Genomic DNA, 17,185 nt, shown 5'->3' on the forward strand with positions numbered 1-17,185 from the left:
ACGGAAATGACCGATCGGGTCATGGAGAACAATACGGTATTTTTGACCATATATATCTGGAATCACAATACATTCTGTGATTCCAGATTATTCAATAAAACAATGGTTACTAAGGGGAAAACATGATTTCAGTTTCTTGTTTATGTGTTTTTTTAGCATTTGAATAAAGTTAGATTGTTTAAATATATTAATAATATTATTAATATTAATTATAGTAATAATAATAATAACAATAATTTTAAGTCATTCTGGCCTGTTTGGTTAGGCCCCTGGCCCCATGCTTGAGAACTATTGCTTTAAATAAACTATACTGTTCTCTTTAAATGATGTTATATATATAATATATATATATATATATATATATATATATATATATATATATATATATAGGCTATGCTGAGTATTCTGTAACATGAAATAGTATTGCTTGGTGTAAAATTTATTTAAAAAATGTTATGTTATAATCAAAGTTCTTGCTTGGGAACATTATTGTACAGGCTATAGGTTATGTCTATAAATATATATAATCCACTCTTCATTAAACTATATTGTCTTAAATTAAAACGTCACAGTTTTGTATAGACTAAAATATTGAGTTTTATATTGAGCATGCACTAAGGAAACATAATTTAATGATATAAACAGTGATGTATAAACATATTTTTGTTATATTTTATCTCTATATAGTTGTTTAAGACTTTTATTTGTAGATTATCCATTTAAAATGAAAATCAAGTTAGTTTAATCTTAATACATTGACTTTGAATCATTCTTTGAGAATGTAAAAAAAAAATCCACATTATTCTTTGAATTTCTAATGTGATTTTGAGTCCATGTTATAAATAGATTTATTCTTATGTTCTGTTTATATGTAATTAGATCATAGCAGAATGACAAAGGACTATTCTTAATGATATTGGACAAAACAAATGTAGGAAACCATATTCTTTCCTATTTATATGTTGTTGTTGTTTTAAGAAACGAGAAAAAAGTCAAAGATGCAAAATCATTTAATTTGAATTCGTAAGAATACATTACATACAAATTACATACTAGTGTGATGGATTTAAAAGCTTTAAGCTGTCCATTGTCGCGTTGTTGTTTTTTTATTATGCAATTATGTACAAAATTAGTACAAACATATACATCTCACAACAAATAGGAAAAATATACAAAAAACAAAGGGAAAAAAAGGGTAAAATTGTTAAACAATTAATTAACCAAATTAAAGTGGCATAGTGCCTCATAAGTCTTTTTTGTATTTTTGTTTTTAATATTGTGTAAAGTAGCACCGTATCGTTTAATTTCTTTTATGAAATGCTTAGCTTTAGCCCATAGACTGTAAAAAAATAGCTTTAGCCACATTGTTGCCTTCTGAATCTGGCGCTTTTGCCCAACTCATGCGTCATCATTGTGCGCCTTTACGAGTATCACAAAGCGGCATTTCTGTCCCATTGAATGGGCAGCGGAAAAAACACAGCGTAGAATAGTCAAGCTAACCTCTCAGTCAATTCCCTACAAGTTATTATTAAAAACGGAAATATTTTGAAATGATTGATACCATCGAAAAAGAAGACAACATTATCAGCGAGGAGGAGGCTGCACAATATGATCGTCAGATTCGCCTCTGGGGTCTGGATGCTCAAAAGAGGTTTGTGGGCAACTCGCTAACGTACATAAAGAACAAATGTAGTCATATTATTATAAGCGATTTTTTTCGACTGTTTAAAACGAATTCTCTAGGAGAAATCGTAAGCATTATTTCAAAAGCATTATTTGTGTATCTTTCACATTCGTTCTTTTTGCCTGAAATAAAAGTGGTGTATTAGGGCCACCACACGAATTCATTTTTGGACTAGGTGTGCATAAATAATAAACAATATAATACAACATAATATATGACGTGTATTGCATTTTCAGACTTAGGGGATCACGTGTACTTCTTGTTGGTCTCCGGGGTCTTGGAGCAGAAGTAGCAAAGAACCTTATTTTGGCTGGAGTCAAAGGACTGACTCTCCTGGACCATGAGCAGGTATCAATTTGACTTACTTAAAGGCAAGGAAAGGCAATTTTATTTGTATAGCAGATTTCATATACAATGCTAATTCAAAGTGCTTTACATAAAGAAGAACCAAATAATAAGAATAAAAATGCAACACAAAGAAATAAAAATAACAGTAAAAACAGAGTATACCACTATCTGGATGGAAGAGTTAGGAAGTTTCAGGGAGTTTTTTGTTGTCCGTCAGAGCGGATCTAAACGGATCTATCCATCAGAGCAGATCTAAATGGATCTTCCTCACACAGAGGGATAACTGTAAAAATATTTATATTCGTCAGGTAGCTGTGTATTTAAACGGTACCCTTACAGACAAATCTTCCTGGACTAACTCTATCCAGAGCTCCATCCAGAGATAACTCTACACAACTTTGTTGTCCGTCAGAGCGGATCTAAACGGATCTATCCATCAGAGCGGATCTAAATGGGTCTTCTTCACGCGGAGGGATAAAAAGGCGCAAAGGGATAATTCACAATATTCTATCATCATTTGCTCAACCTCATTCCAAATCAGACTTTTTTTTTTTCTTCTGGGAGATGTAAGGCAGAATGACAAGTCGTCATGCATTTTTATTTTATGGAAAAGACATGGAATAAAATTAAATGGTGACTGAGGCTCATAAGAGCACCTTGACAGCTACATAAATAAGTAGTATTTTCTATGACTTTCATCAATCAGGTGACAGAAGAGTCCAGACGTGCTCAGTTCTTGATTCCTGTGGATGCAGATGGTCAGAACCAGGCTCAGGCCTCTCTGGAGAGAGCTCAGTTCCTCAACCCAATGGTGGAAGTGAAGGCAGACACCGATCCAGTGGAGAGCAAACCGGATGACTTTTTCTTCCAGTTTGATGCAGTGAGTGCCAGAACAATCTATTTTACTGGATCATCTGTAGACTTGACATAACTAAAGCATACAAAAGACAGACGGATACTCTTTTATATTATATTTGATAATTGATCATCAAGTAAAAAATGATAGAAATATTTTAGAAACAAAAGAGTTTTGTAAAAAATAGAATAGAATCTTGCGAAAACAGCATTGGACCAAATTCGTCATGCAACTTTACAGCACATATTACAATTTTTGTACAAAAATGCTATAAGAAATGTTATATTTCTATGGAAAGTTTGATGGACGTGAATTATCTGATTGACTTGCTGTAATTTGAAGGTGTGATTGAGGTTCATCTATGATAGATTATTTTCCTTTGTGCCTTTTCATATCCACTAGATGTCTCTATACACAATTGATCATTTTTGTTTAGGGTGGTTATAACTTCTTTTTACCTTGTTTTTCCCTTAAACTCAGCGTGAACCCATCTATGAACAGCAAGCGTCAGATCTAGGCACTAGATCTAGACTTTTATCTGAGACTTTGAGCTTGGTCTTTTCCAAGCGTGTGCTCTTTTCCAAGCATATGATATGTTCCAGGCAATATTTTCTTTAAATCAGGACTCTGTTGGCTGTGGAAGATGCAGTCAGCATACATACCTTGTTCAAAGCACAGACAGTCAGTCTTTCATCTTCTCTCTGTCTGGGAGCCGTCTGAACTCTCCCTCTGGGAGTGCTAGTGAGAGTTCAGGAGGAGGGGGAAGAGATGGTGGGACACAGAAAATGGAGGGGGGTTTAACATCATCTATTCTCTTTTATCTGCTTCTCTTGATATTTCGTTGAGAAGTGCACAGAAAACATTGCGTGTGTATGTCTTTGTCTTCTCTTGCCTATGTGTCGTGTTATTTACATGTGATTTCTTAATAAACGACGTGTTTAGTAAGGGGGAAGCCAACAATACACTGAATTAATTTGTCGTCAGGACCTGTACATACTTGAAAAGATCATTTGAGACAACAAGTACTAGAATGTTTTGTGCAACAAGTACAAAGCATTGCTAGTGCAGGTGTTGAGATAAAATAATTTTTATTTTCAGAATCACAAATAAGCAATTTATATGTATGAAAGCCCATTTCTGCTACATAAGGACAAAAATATCATGCTTTGGTATATCATATTGATGACATAAAAAGTCACGATGTATGGAAGCTTGCCATTAAATAAAAAATAAAAAAGGTAATTGTGACTTTTTTTCTCACAATTCTGACCTTTTTTTCTCGCAGTTGCAAGTTTACATTTCGCAATTCTGAATTTTTTTTCTCAGAATTGCATGATATAAAGTCAGAATTGTGAGATATAAACTCGAAATTGTGTGTTATAGTGTGCAATTGTGAGACATTTTTTTCTCAGAATTGCGAGATAATATATCTCACAATTCTGACTTTATAACTCACAATTGCATGTTATAAAGTCAGAATTTCATGATATAAACTCACAATTCTGACTTCATAAGATGTAATTTCGAGTTTATATCATGAAATTCTGATGTTATAATTCGCAATTGTGAGTCAATATCTTGCAATTCTGAGAAAAAGGTCAGAATTGTGAGACATAAAATCAGAATTGTATGATTAAAATCTCAAATTCTGAGAAAAAAGTCAGAATTGTGTGATAAAAATCACAATTACCTTTTTATTTTTTTATTTAGTGGCGGATACAAACTTCCATAGTGATGAGATACTAAGTCATAATAATGAGATAAATTGAAATTATGACAAAGTTGATTTATTTAGTCAGTTATATCTTTTTAAATTATTACTTGTCATAATTTCACATTTTTGTCATAATTTTGACTTTTTATGTCATTATTTCGAATGATCTCATAATTATGACTTAGCATGTCATCATTTAGACTTCACGTATTAATTTCGAATTATAATCTCAATTATAACTTAGTATGCCATATATTCTACTTTTTATCTCATAATTATGTTTTGGAAATGGGCTTTAATATATAACATCAGTGTGAGATGATTAGTTAAATTCTGTCATCACTCTTATGTCGTTCCAAACCTGCAAGGCTTACTTCTGTAGAATACACAAGGAGAAAATAATGTATTGTTTATTCTTTACCATAATTACATTTAATAGTCACAGGGCCTTTCTAGCTTCAAAAATAATGCAAAAGTGCTTAGTTGTCCATAAAACTTCAATTTCAGTCTGTTCCTCACACAAAGTTATCATATTGATTCACAAGACTTGGAAAATAGTCATATGGACCACTTTTATGATTCTTTTATTGTGTTTTTTTCTTTTTCTAATTACACTTTCATTATTTTGAGAATAGTATGCTAGGTTTCCATAAGAACCTGTTCACATGGCCTGGCTGGGGTGTACGGTTTGAAGGACTGAAGGTAGTGGAGGACTAAACTGAATTAAAGACTTGACAGCACAGACGTCATGTAATGCCAAGTGGCAGCTATTTAGCAGAGGCATATGGTATATTCCATTGTGGCATGAGTTTTTTTTCTTTGCATCCTCTAGGGGTCACTGCTTGATAAAGATGCGTTCTTTGGAGTCGTTTGGCTGCCTTGAGGCGTGTAATGCTCACAGGAAGAATGTGTCAAAAGACAATGTCTCGCCGTATGTTTCATAATGTCCCCGATGAACTTGAACAGTAGTGAAGGTGTTACTCCTTAGGGCACTACTTCATTGCAACAGTATTTCTCAGAAGTGTTGTTGATATCCAGGTGTGGATTGTGTAATCTTTGAACATCGTTTAAAAAAGGCCTGCTTAGATAATCAGTTCATTTCAGATGTACTTTAAGTTATGAGGTCACAGATGGTGTTCTGACAAGGAAAGTAAACAACCAAAATCAATTGTAAACAAACCAGCAGCAGATACAGTGATGATTCAGCTGGTCTTTCGAGATACACCCAGTTAACGCATCATGGCACATGCCATTAGTATCTCAGATGGCATTAATACGCCACCCCATTCTTATCTCAAACCCAAAATGGGGGGTGTGAGAGGTTTGGGACCTTGGATAAGAGTGCCACTGTTCTGGTCAGTTGTCTGTCATTGCCAAACCTTTGTTCCTCCAAGTTTTTGGTAGCAAGATGCGTTTTAAGCATACATCAAGGTCACTGGTTTGAAAACAACCACATATTAATGCATGTTGTTTTGTTCAGATTTGTCTAACCAGGTGCTCCAAAGACCTCATGGTGCGAGTGGACCAGCTGTGTGCCTCCAGGAACATCAAGGTCTTCTGTGGAGACGTGTTTGGCTACCATGGATACATGTTCTCCGACCTCGGCCAGGAGCATCACTATGTAGAGTAAGTCAGGAAATGTGGATGAAAAGGTGTTTGTGTTTGATTTTCATGTGGGGGAAAAAAAACTTATGTTACTATTCAAACTTGCCAGAGAAAAGCCCAAAGTGGTGAAAGGGTCTAATGAGGCCAATGATGGTCCTGAGGCAAAGAAACCGAAGGTCGACCCCAGTGAGACTACAATGGTGAAAAAGGTGAGTTTGTTGGTTGATTTGATGTCTGTAAACTATATTTTTCAGTTTTAACTTATATCCATGACCTCTCAACCTTAAAGGGTTAGTTCACCAAAAAATGAAATTTCTGTCATTGACTACTCACCCTCATGTTGTTCCAAACTCGTAAGACCTTCGTTCATCTTCGGAACACAAATTAAGATATTTTTAATGAAATCCGAGAGCTTTCTGACCTATAGACAGTCATAACCAATTTCGTCATAACCAATTTAGAGGCCCAAAGAGGTAGTAATGCTCATGTACTTGTACTCGTACTCGTACTCGTAAAAATACCCCCGATACCAAAAACCGATACCTCATGTGACGTAACTGACAGAATTTTCCGAGCACAGAGACACCGGCAGCAGCAGCAGAAATAATGTCAGCTTAAGGGGTGTGGAAATACTTCAGAATTACTGATGACAACTGACACGAACTGCATGCAAATCGCGCTGAATGACAGACCAGGAGCGCTTTCTCATGTGCTCTCTCTCTCTCTCTCTCTCTCTTTCTTGCGTGCGATACCAGTTCTCTCAGACAGCACACAATCAGTTCTCCTTGCGCCTGAATGGTCAAATACACAAATAGTTGTCAAAATGTCCATCGCGTGGAGTATCTCACATAAATACAGTCGGTTATGGCTTAAGTGGACGTAAACAGGTGGGTGAAAACAGGATATGTGTCAGTATATTACATTCATGGATTCGGTCTTAAAGGGAGGGTAGCCTAATTAAATATTTGTCTGTGATATAATATAATATAATATAATATAATATAATATAAATTATGCGTGAAATAAAATTTCTCATATCATGGTCATATTGCCCACTATTCCACTATGAGAAATCTGGTCACCCTAGGTTGTGTTTACATTGGTTCACAGTGTTATGTTATATGTTCTGTAAAAAAAAGACTTGATTTTTTATTATTATTATTATTATTATTATTATGATTTTGGTAATTATGCCCTTTGGTTTTTGCTTTAAGTTTGTGACAAGCACATAAAAATTATTACTTTCTTCATTGGAGTAATAATAAAGAAGCTGTCCTACATTCATTAGTCTCACTGTGTAGTACTTGGAAAACTGCCACATCACCAAAAAAGAAAAGAAATTAATAAATGTATAGGCATCGGTATCGGCGAGTACCAGGAAAATAAAATATCGTTACTCGTATTCGGTCCTTAAAAATGGTATCGGTGCATCCCTAGTTAAAATAGTCCATGTGACTACAGTGGTTCAACCTTAAAGGGTTAGTTTACCCAAAAATTAAATTTCTGTCATTTATTACTTACCCTCATGTCGTCCCAAACCCGTAAGACCTTCATTTATCTTTGGAATGTAGAACACTGAAGCGCTGCACTGCGTTCACAGCCTGATCAGCATAGGAGACTGACAGGGGAGAGAAGAAATTGTTGAATAAAGTTGTTATTTTTGTTTTTGCACACAAAAAGTATTCTCGCCTCCTCATAACATTAAGGTTGAACCACTGTAGTCATGTTGACTATTTTAACAATGTCTTTAATACCTATCTGGACCTCAAAATGTGCAATGATGTTGCACAAACCACAATGACATCTGTGTGGTTCAGAAACCCTTGGATTTCATCAAAAATATCTTAATTTGTGTTCTGAAGATGAACAAAAGTCTTACGGTTTTGGAACGACATGAGGGTGAGTAGTAATGACAGAAATTTCATTTTTGGGTGAACTAACCCTTTAAGTTAATGCAACTTTTCCCCTCCATCTCTCTTTATGTAGACTGCCAGTTTCTGCTCTCTCAAAGCAGCCCTGGAGGTTGACTGGACTAATGAGAAAGCCAAAAGCAATATAAAGCGCATTCCTGTAGACTACTTCCTTCTGCAAGGTACACTTTCAGATTATTGAAATAAATTTAAAATTCAATTAATCTGAAAAAAAGTTTGAAAAATGGGTGTTTCCTTACTAAATTGTGTAATTTACCGATTGATCTTCAGGTTTATTGTCTGTACTACATTCCAGACTCAAAGCAATGGATTTTATACTCTGCTAGTTATGTGTGTCTGTAGACAACTGTTTCTCCAAATCTCAAAAAAGATTTGAAAAACCCATAATTATACGTTACTGTTCAAAGGTTTGGGGCCAGTTTTTAATTTTTGAAAGAAGTCTCTCATGCTCACCAAGGATGCATTTATTTGATCAAAACTACAGTACTATTGTGAAATATTATTATAATTTAAAAATAACTTTTCTATTTGAATATATTTTAAAAAGTTATTTATTCCTGTGATGCAAAGCTGAATTTTCAGCACCATTACTCCAGGCTTCAGTGTCACATGATCTTTCAGAAATCATTTTATTTTATTTTATTTTATTTTATTTTATTTTATTTTATTTTATTTTATTTTATTTTATTTTATTTTATTTTATTTTATTTTATTTTATTTTATTTTATTTTATTTTATTTTATTTTATTTTATTTTATTTTATTTTATTTTATTTTATTTTATTTTATTTTGCTGACCGCTTGTGATCATATCACCTGAGATGGATACCAGGTGCAAACAGGGCCTTAAGTGGTTAATATATATTTTTTTTTTTCAGTTTGTTTAGGTGACTGAACACATTGCTGTTTCTTCCTGTGGTCTGTTGTACACCGTTATCAGGGGGAGGGCCTGTCGATCTGTGTAATTATAGTCAACATTTCTCTTTTTATACTAGTGCTCACCTGGTGTCCTCACTGAGACTGGCTCATTTTCCATCACAGGTTGTCCATGGCCAGTCATGTGCAGTGGCTCTCAAAAACAAAACATGCCACCTCCACACCTCTCTATCATTATAACAGTCTCTGACGGCACCTCTGCCCCTCCCTCAACATCTAGTATTACATTTATGGAAAAAATAACACTTCCTATTTGTGCACTGAAGCAAGACTTTAAATACATTGCTGTGCTCAAAAATACCACACATCAGTTCAAACAGCTTTTGAGGAAGAGCCGTTTCCTCTGTCTTAACTCACTGATTTATTTGAGGTTTTATCACCCCAGTGGTGCGACTATTACATCAATGATTTTTTTCCAAACCCTCAGATGTTGTTTTCACAATCTGGAGAAATTTCTATAAAGAAATTCAGCTATGAAACTTAAAATTTGATCTATGTGTCAGATAGAGTGAGATAACATGAATGAGTGGGTGTGTGTTTCTTTCATGTGTGTGCGTGTGCTTCGCTGCCAGGTGGAAATGCAGTGGGCTGAGGTTCTTTGTGTTGTAGATGGTGGGCAGTCAAAAAGGGGAAGTGATACTTTGGAAAATAGCCTAAAGGGGCTGAATGCCTTTTCACGTGCTGTACAAATCTTCAAACGCTTCTTTCCTCCACTCATGTCCTGTTTTAATGTGGAAAACCCACTCTTTCCCCACTCACTTTCTCTTACTTCCTCCAACAGTGCTTCTGAAGTTTCGCACAGATAAAGGTCGTGATCCTCAACCAGACAGCTTTGCTGAAGACTCTCACCTGCTTTCGCAAATCCGCGACGATGTTCTTGAGACCATGGGCCTGAGCTCGGAGCTGCTCCCCAACACCTTTGTCAGGTACTTGCTGACCCAGAAACTTGATGTTCACATTAATTTCCTCAATTTTATTTTCTTACCAACCAAGGATATGGAAATCTAGTTGTAAACGGCCAAGATTATTAAGTCTGGTTTCAGGTTCACCAGACCCTGACCAGGTTCTCAAGTGCAACAGAGTGCAATGAAATAGAACTGAATGCAGGCGTTTTTATGCATTATTTTTAACCAGTCACGTCTTCTTAAACAAGTGTTCAAAACAACACTTTGTATATTGCCACAGAGGCAGGCGTGGTATTTAAGAAATAGTGTATAGTGTGGGAAAGGGAGAGGCAATGTAGTGTCCAAAGACACCTAAACTGATATTCTCTCAGTTTAGCCCAAAATATCCTTCGTCATAGGCTAGTTTATGTTTACATGCTCCATTCACCATAGACTCGTATACATAGATGCCTCATTAGCAGCTGTTTCTATATGTAATCCAATCCCCATATTGGAGCGGTCAAAGCCGGTCTGTGAACACTCAAGAGCAAGTTGACTGCATTTGCAACCATAGGCATATATGAATATCTAAATCTGCAAAAGACTTCACCAGATGATATCCAAAGGATTTATTTTGTCAAACATTATAATTGCTAAACTAATAAAAGTTAGTATATTTTTACAACCTGTAACATTGAGTTAATACATATAAAAACAAACCAACATTCTCACCTGTGAAAGGTAACCCCATTACTTTGGAAATTTAAATCTCTGCCGTTTTTACAACCAGAGGCTGCGCAATGTTGTTGCATCTTGGAAAACTCATTGGTTTTTACTGTGAGTGACAACAGCATTTAAAATGTTGGCCGTTCCAAAATGGCGGACACGTCGACCTGTCTGAAGCACTCAAATGTGGCATCTACGTATTAGGGCTGCACGATTAATCGCATGAGATTGTCATGCGTGTCTCGTCAGTAAAGCCGGTTCTGTGATTAGTGGTAAATGTCCATCACCTGCTTTCAAATGGAGCGGCACTTAATATACAGAGCCGTAGTTCGCGGACAAGCTACGCAATATCGCGTTCATAATCGCAGGTGAATCGCCTTCGATTATGAACGCGATATTGCGTAGCTTGTCCGCGAACTACGGCTCTGCCATGGCATTCAAATAACAACCCGTGATGTTCGACTCAGAGTTGTTCATGTCCTCAGACTCAGTGTTATGAGCTTCTGTGGCCAATGGCAAATGCCAAAATGAATCTGCCACGTTCAGGTGGTACAGCGTTCACAAGGTACAAGTCAGAGCTCTCAGAAAATTCAGAGTTTACAAGTTGTAATTACAAGTTCTACAAGGACGTGAATGCTTTTTACAAGTCAGAATCTTATTATTATTTCGACATTCCATGCGTGACAATTTTGTTTCATCATAGTACACGTGTATTGCACATGCACAGGCCGATTTTTCTAACTGCACATACTCTACACTGGCCTGGCCTGGCCTGTTGTTTCACAATCAAAAAAGAAATGGATTAGGCGCCAATGTTGGATGAGTGCTAGTGTAAAGAGGTTAAGAGTAACACACAAATGAGTACAAAGACATTTTTATTAAAGGTGCCCTAGAACTTTTTTTTAAAAAAATGTAATATAAGTCTAAGGTGTCCCCTGAATGTGTCTGTGAAGTTTCAGCTCAAAATACCCCATAGATTTTTTTTTATTCATTTTTTTAACTGCCTATTTTGGGGCATAATTAGAAACGAGACGATTCAGGGTGTGGCCCTGGTGGTTCCCGTGCTCCACCCCCCAAGAGCTCGCGCTTGCCTTAAACAACATAAAAAAAAAGTTCAAACAGCTAATATAACCCTCAAAATGGATCTTTACAAAGTGTTCGTCATGCAACATGTCTAATCGCGTAAGTACAGTGTTTATTTGAATGTTTACATTGATTCTGAATGAGTTTGAGGCTATGCTCCGTGGCTAACGGCTAATGCTACACTGTTGGAGAGATTTATAAAGAATAAAGTTGTGTTTATGCAATATACAGACTGCAAGTGTTTAAAAATGAAAATAGCGACGGCTCTTGTCTCTGTGAATACAGTAAGAAACGATGGTAACTTTAACCACATTTAACAGTACATTAACAACATGCTAACGAAACATTTAGAAAGACAATTTACAAACATCACTAAAAATATCAAGATATCATGGATCATGTCAGTTATTATTGCTCCATCTGCCATTTTTTGCTATTGTTCTTGCTTGCTTACCTAGTCTGTTGATTCATCTGTGCACATCCAGACGTTCTGCCCTTGTCTAATGCCTTTCATCCAGACTTTAATACTGGCTGCCCTTGTGTAATGCCTCAATCATGAGCTGGCATATGCAAATATTGGGGGCGTACATATTAATGATCCCGACTGTTACGTAACAGTCGGTGTTATGTTGAGATTTGCCTGTTCTTCGGAGGTCTTTTAAACACATGAGATTTACATAAGAAGGAGGAAGCAATGGATTTTGAAACTCAGTGTATGTCTTTTCCATGTACTGAACTCTTGTTATTCAACTATGCCGAGGTAAATTCAATTTTTGAATCTAGGGCACCTTTAATTATAACTTATGGAGAGAAATGATACAGACTGAGATGAAACTTTGATGAAACTTTCTAGTGTGCGCCTGTGTTTGCGGAGTATATGCATTTGTGTGTGTGTGTATATATATATATATATATATATATATATATATATATATATATATATATATATATATATATATATATATATATATATATGCATTCGTTTTTTCACATATACTAAGTATACGCATAAAAACTAAATGTGCTTCTCTCTCCAAGTTAACTACAACTCCCGGCTTGTGTTTTCTCCTCACAGTTACTGTTTCTCTGAGATGGCCCCAGTGTGCGCTGTAGTTGGAGGTGTTCTTGGACAAGAGATAGTCAAGGTGAGATTTTGATCCATTTAAATGTCTATGCAAAATACATACATTTACAAGCACTCCCCCTGCACCATCTGTGAGCTATTGACATCAATATCTCTTCTTGCTCTCTCAAAATGCCTTCTTCAAACTTTAAGTTGAGTTGTGTTTAGGTTGAATTTAGGGCTTCTGTGGGTTATCAAATGGGCACCCCCCTTCCTCGATGTTTCGTCGATTAAAACCTGACAATGTCAACATGATGCAGGTGCTCCTCCGCCTCCCTCAGTGCTCTGCCAGCTAACTAAATGTCCGCCTGATGTACTCTTGCATCTTTATTGTGTTGCAGCATCATAGCCTGCCATGTTTTTGTTATCTTACACTTCTCCACTACTGATGTTACTGGCAGCTGCAGGTAGCTATACAGGCCTATGGAGCAGAAGCTTCTCAGACTGCCCAAACATCTCCTCAAATAGTTGTTCATCTTCCTTTCCAACCTCTCCACAGTAGAGACGGGTACCTCAAAAATGAGCAGTGGCCAGAGCAATCTTGGTAGGACCCTATGCTGGTATCCTCAGGCCTTAAGGCCTGGGTATACTTCGTTTTCCGCGTTCCTCTGTGTCTCGACCACAAGCCTTTCAAAGTATACTCCTTTGGCCGCGAGTGCGGAAAGATGCTTTCGGCGTGTGCACACTATCTAGCGGACTGCTGCTTTCAAGCACTCAAGTCACTCACACATGCACTGTTGCACGCGGACCGTCCACACGGTCTCAAAAATGGGGCTGCACGCGGACGGGGCGTGCTGGTATGGCCTAAGTATTCTTTGGGCTTTATACTTGCCTAAATTCTTGATTGTAGATTTGTTTACTGTAACGTTTTTTTGTTCCATTTATACATGAAACGTGAAATGTGTTTCCTCGCTTTTTCCTCCTCCATATTACCTTTCAATCTGGTTCTCCACAAAACCACCCGCTTTCGCTAGCTGCGAAAGTGACTTTTCTGATGAGGCACAGTGAGAAGCGTATGGCAGCTGCCCTCTCCATCAGAATCTGGGCTAAATCCAAAAGTTTTATCTGTTGATGGTGTGTTAATGCCAGAAATGACGAGGTAATATTCCGGTCACTGATGAAATCCAGCGGAGAGCGGTTGAAATCCTCTCATATGATTCCTTAAACTGAACGAGATTAAATAACCCAAAGCGTAGTGATGTAATCAGTCAGTCTAGAGTGGATAATTACACCTGGATTATGGACAGAAAGAGGATCTCCTGTTGCATAGGCCATTTAAAAACACAAAACCATTCTAGATGCAGTAAATGCTAAACGTCAATATCTCTCTTAGAAGGTGATGTCATAGCCCAGAACGGGATGCGGTGGGGTCTTTGTGAGGGTGGGGATAAGGGCTGTGTGGGGTGATGGAGTGATCGCCATGGTCTCGGAGGCGGTGACTGGGCAGGCCTTGAACCCACATGGCGGTGGAGTGAAGCCAGGCTGTCTCGCCATCTCCCTGCATGATGAAACAGGCTGCAATTCGCATATGGCTCTCTGTTCCTCGCTGCCCCTCGCCCATCAGTCTCCGTCGCCACAACAGAGAATGTGTCCGACGCCTTCGATCAAAGCAGTTAATTACAGAATTCTAGGTCTGTGGCGTCTGACGTGTCTGAAGGAGATTTGTTTGCATGTGTTTGACAGGCGCTGTCTCAGAGAGATGCTCCGCACAGGAACTTCTTCTTCTTCGACGGCCTGAAGGGCAGCGGGGTGGTCGACTACTTCGGATCCAAATAAGTGGCCTCCGGAGAACACGGAGAGATGTGTGGCGAAGCATGCGCGCTCTCGAAAACACCATGGAAGTTTATCCTCTGCCAGTGGCCGCAGGCATCAAAATCTGTCTTTTGGACGGTACCTTTGCGTCGCAGTGTGCCACACATCAACTGATGCCAAGAGCGACAAGAACATTTTGTCCACACGCTCTTAAATATTCATGCACACACGTTTTTCACCAGGGTTATGTGATTTCTATGTTTTGTATTAAAATAATAAAAGGCCAATGGAAATAACATGTTTTGGATTGTTTTGTGCTTCTTCAGTCATCGATTTCAGCAATTTCCTCTAATCTGTTGCCTAAAGTCTCTTTTCTGTGCTAAAAAATGAGGCAAACAACTTTAAAGGGAATTTAAAATGAATGCAGAAATGTTTAATGCTCCCTTGAGCCATTTATTTCAAAAAATTAAAAAAAAAAAAAACCTCTCATTCTCACACTGAAATGAGGCGGGTGATTTTTTTGACACTTGTTATTATTCTGACATTGTAGTGAAAGCCTGAGGCGTATTTTGACGTATCTTGTCAGGTCTAGGTTTTTTTTTTTTTTTGGGGGGGTGACGTTCGTAACGGGAAGTTTTTTTTATTAGCTCAGCCCAGGTATGTCATTTACTGGACTGGTACTGCAGGGTTTATAACCCTGAGGCAAGAAGAAACTCGTATGTTTTGATTTTTTTTTTTTTTGTTTTCCTAAAAGGAAATGATCCTGCCTGTTCAGTTAGAGGCAACGAGGAATGCTGAAGAACGTAATGTAACTTTAGATACGATTGATAGTCCAATCATGTGTTTAGGGAACCCACAGCCTCTTGTAATGGAACAAACAGTACTAAATGTATCACATTTGTTCAGTTGATTTACAATTGAGATGTACTATGATCTTGTGACTGTGCTGCAGACATGCAAAATCAGGACTTCAGGCCTTGAATAGATAATAAACATGTGCCTTTAATGACAACAGCATTAGTGAGTCATTCTGAGTCAGATGAGGAGACTGGTCAGACTGGTTGAGCAGGTGCTAAGTGGGAGTGGTAGCAAGTCTTGTAACCGTTCTTGATTTTTTTTTAGGTTCAGGGAAAGCGCTGAAAGCGGAAACATGGGTTACTGGGTACCACTAATAGGCCAAACAAAAAAGATTCTTATCTTTGCAGGTTTGAAACAACATGGAAAAGATTTTTAACTGTACTGTGCTAATAATAACAGCTGTTAAAGTTCACTGAGAGGCAAAACTCCTACATCAGACAGGATGTCTCTACCAACATGTACCCGGTTATGTGGATGTTTTCAATGTAAAGTCTGGGTATTATGTTAAAATTTTGATTTAAAGACCAAAAACAACATTATTAAAAAAAAAAATGTCAAATTTAATTCCAAAGACTGCATGAAAAAAAAAAAAAAAAAAAAAAAAAAAATCTGTTGAATGCATGTCATTTATCTTATTGCGAATTATTCATCAGTGCATTTATTTATTTATGTACTTTTTACTTTTTTTTTTTTATACCGTTTTAATCAATATATTTTTAATCAATTAAAAAAAACAACAACTCAATCTTCCTGTGAAGTGACAGTATTCTGTGTGGTGATATATACTGGACTTCTCCAATCATTTGTGACCCTGGACCACAAAACCAGTCATAAGGGTCATTTTTTTTTAAATCAAGATTTATATATCATCTGAAAGCTGAATAAATGAGCTTTCCATTGATGTATGGTTTGTTAGGATATGACAAGATACAGTCAAACCAAAAATGCAGACATTTTTGATGTATATTTTTACTAGTGGGTGCAGAACACAATAGTTCATTTATGTAATTGAGGATAGCAAAATAAAGTAAACTGTGACATATTACACCCAAAAATTATTCATACAGTGGATACCAGTAAAATTGATTTGGAAAAAAATTATGGAGACTAAATGTTTTGCTGATTGATTAATTTTTTCTGAAAGTTTATCGAGATCATGTCTTTAAATTTTTTTAAACTATAGTGAATAAACTGTAATAATGAATGAAATGTTCAAGGCTTTAAATTTTGGTTTGACTGTAAGGGCGAGATCCTTAAAACCTGAAAAGAGTAAAAAAAAAAATCTAAATATTGAGAAAATCGCCTTTATATAAAGTCCAGAAATGCTCACAAAAATAACTTTTTGTATATATTTACAGTAGGAAATTTACAAAATATCTTCATGGAACATGATCTTTACTTAATATCCTAATGATTTTTGGCATAAAAGAGAATCAATAATTTTGACCCATACAATGTGTTGTTGGCTATTGCTAAAAATATACCCATGCTACTTATGACTAGTTTTGTGGTCCAGGGTCACGTATAGTCTTTCTTACAGTCAACCTCAAGATGCCTCTAAAAGATAATTAATACTGTTATTCCTACCATATTCCTACAAGCTACTTTTTTTTCTTTCTGAAAATTTCACTCGAATATACTTCATAATATGTAAAAAATCTTTTGTAATTAAAATGACTTCGTAAA

At 36.6% G+C, this 17,185-nt stretch overlaps 1 protein-coding gene across 2 annotated transcripts; it reads left to right on the forward strand.

Moving 5' to 3' along the window:
• Positions 1-1,362: 1,362 nt before the first annotated feature.
• sae1 (SUMO1 activating enzyme subunit 1) lies at positions 1,363-14,939 on the forward strand. 2 transcript variants are annotated; one of them, XM_048161416.1, is made up of 9 exons: positions 1,368-1,651; positions 1,921-2,032; positions 2,739-2,912; positions 6,083-6,228; positions 6,317-6,416; positions 8,194-8,299; positions 9,855-9,999; positions 12,842-12,911; positions 14,573-14,937. In XM_048161416.1, exons 1-9 carry the CDS (start codon positions 1,551-1,553, stop codon positions 14,663-14,665), a joined length of 1,047 nt encoding a protein of 348 aa, XP_048017373.1. In that variant the 5' UTR covers positions 1,368-1,550; the 3' UTR covers positions 14,666-14,937. The 2 variants fall into 2 exon arrangements, with proteins under 2 accessions (XP_048017374.1, XP_048017373.1); XM_048161417.1 differs by lacking the exons at positions 9,855-9,999; positions 12,842-12,911 and having other exon boundaries at positions 1,363-1,651; positions 14,573-14,939.
• The last annotated feature ends 2,246 nt before the right edge of the window (positions 14,940-17,185 follow it).

Source organism: Megalobrama amblycephala, linkage group LG16, assembly GCF_018812025.1.
Source record: "Megalobrama amblycephala isolate DHTTF-2021 linkage group LG16, ASM1881202v1, whole genome shotgun sequence".
In the NCBI taxonomy this organism is placed as follows: domain Eukaryota; kingdom Metazoa; phylum Chordata; class Actinopteri; order Cypriniformes; family Xenocyprididae; genus Megalobrama; species Megalobrama amblycephala.

Excerpts from the sequence above, each read along its gene's own strand:
- sae1 (XM_048161417.1), top strand. The coding sequence starts at position 1,551 with ATGATTGATACCATCGAAAAAGAAGACAACATTATCAGCGAGGAGGAG. Across the intron at positions 1,652-1,920 it reads GGTCTGGATGCTCAAAAGAG|ACTTAGGGGATCACGTGTAC; the intron begins GTTTGTGGGCAA and ends TTGCATTTTCAG. Across the intron at positions 6,417-8,193 it reads AGACTACAATGGTGAAAAAG|ACTGCCAGTTTCTGCTCTCT; the intron begins GTGAGTTTGTTG and ends CTCTTTATGTAG.